This window comes from Ranitomeya variabilis, chromosome 2 (assembly GCF_051348905.1).
Source record: "Ranitomeya variabilis isolate aRanVar5 chromosome 2, aRanVar5.hap1, whole genome shotgun sequence".
Taxonomy (NCBI): domain Eukaryota; kingdom Metazoa; phylum Chordata; class Amphibia; order Anura; family Dendrobatidae; genus Ranitomeya; species Ranitomeya variabilis.
Window position 1 is genome coordinate 1,095,976,181 of NC_135233.1, and position 1,596 is coordinate 1,095,977,776.

Genomic DNA, 1,596 nt, shown 5'->3' on the forward strand with positions numbered 1-1,596 from the left:
CCGCGCTCCCCCCGTGAGCGCGGCCGATCGCATATGACGTACTATCCCGCCGGTGGTCATACGGACCCACCCCACTTCGACGGGATAGTACGTCTAATGTCAGAAAGGGGTTAAATAATTTTATTTGAATATATCAGATATTTATTTCTGCATAACAATTGAGTGCTGGCCTTCATTGCTGATCCAGGGACATCACCATACAGATCAAGGGATTTTCGCATGATAAACAATGAACGGGAGCAGTACTGAAGTGAGGTCACGGCCCCTTAACTCTGACGATGGCACCATCATATACTGATTTCCCATCTTACAGATTTTCCTGACTGAATAACAACTTCTATGTTCTCTCTTTTTCTGAATCCTTTCTTTGGAATAAGACATTAATGACATTCAGCAGAACTTTGGACATTTGACTCCGGAGTTTGGCTGTTCTGTAGATCAGGTAGGAGAAATGTAGAGCCGGTAGAAAGTCCAAGATAATATGAAGCCAAGGAAGGTTTACACAATAAAAATAGCTATAAAAAGCACAAATACAATGACCAATGAAGGATATAGTGTTATAAATGAAGGTGAAGGATACTAATTTCATCGCTGAGTAATATGTCTCCAAATTGATGGATAAATTACTGCTCATCTTCATCTTTACTGTGTGATTATACAAAGAGGTGAAGAGGAGGATGGAGGAGATGTAAGAGAAAATCAGTGGGATGGAGGCTCCTACAATAAAACTGTGTATACTGGCAGCATAAATGCAATCTGTGTTTAGATTACTCATGGTTACATTGTAAGTTCCAGGTTTGATCAAATCATTTATAACCGTCCACAAGTCAATCACAAAATTCAAAGCAGAGAGAAGTCCGGAGGCTACAATGAAATGACCAGTCCTGGGTAATATCACCCTCCTCAGATACAGGAACAGTCTACTGCGGAGGTTGGAGATCTTCAGACAGAAGACAATGGAGAGTAAAGTTGTTAGCCAGAAACAGGAATAATTAAAGAATATATAAAACATATCAATAGTAAGCAGAGGAAAGTATGTGTCCGGGCTGCTTGCACAGCATGTAAACACTAAATAATAGAGAGCATTAGCACACTGAGCACACATATTAGAAATCCCAAGAAAGGTTACAATGTGGTCAACAGAGGTCATTGATCTTCCATTCCACCAGTCATTGACATTGCCGCCAATTATGAATATATGTATCACCAGTCCAAGTATGAGAGTGATTATTTCCAAGGTTAGGAGACCAAGCTTCTGGATGAGACTATCGTCCTCTGTAGAATCAGCCATCTCTTTACTTTGAGGAGCTTGATTGCACAGTGAGCTTTTATTAAAGGTTTGATGACAACCTTTTTCCATTTATTCAAATAGTATAAATGCAAACTCCATCACTCCGACTCCGAGCTGGACCAGGTCTACTAATGCAGAGCAGATCACATAACACGTACAGCTCATTTTACAGCTGTCACAAGACAAAATAAGAAATCACAAGATGTTTTTACTTGTAAAGTCACCTTCTAAATATATTGCATTATTTAATTCTTGCCTCATACCTAGCTGCCTCATCACTATTAGCTCCATGGCGGAAAGCTGAT

The 1,596-nt window shown here is 40.0% G+C and overlaps 1 protein-coding gene across 1 annotated transcript; it reads right to left on the reverse strand.

Annotated features, from left to right (window-relative positions):
* Positions 1-337: 337 nt before the first annotated feature.
* Positions 338-1,291, reverse strand: LOC143804071 (taste receptor type 2 member 4-like). The gene has a single exon (XM_077281811.1). It carries the CDS (start codon positions 1,289-1,291, stop codon positions 338-340), a length of 954 nt encoding a protein of 317 aa, XP_077137926.1.
* Between the last annotated feature and the right edge of the window lie 305 nt (positions 1,292-1,596).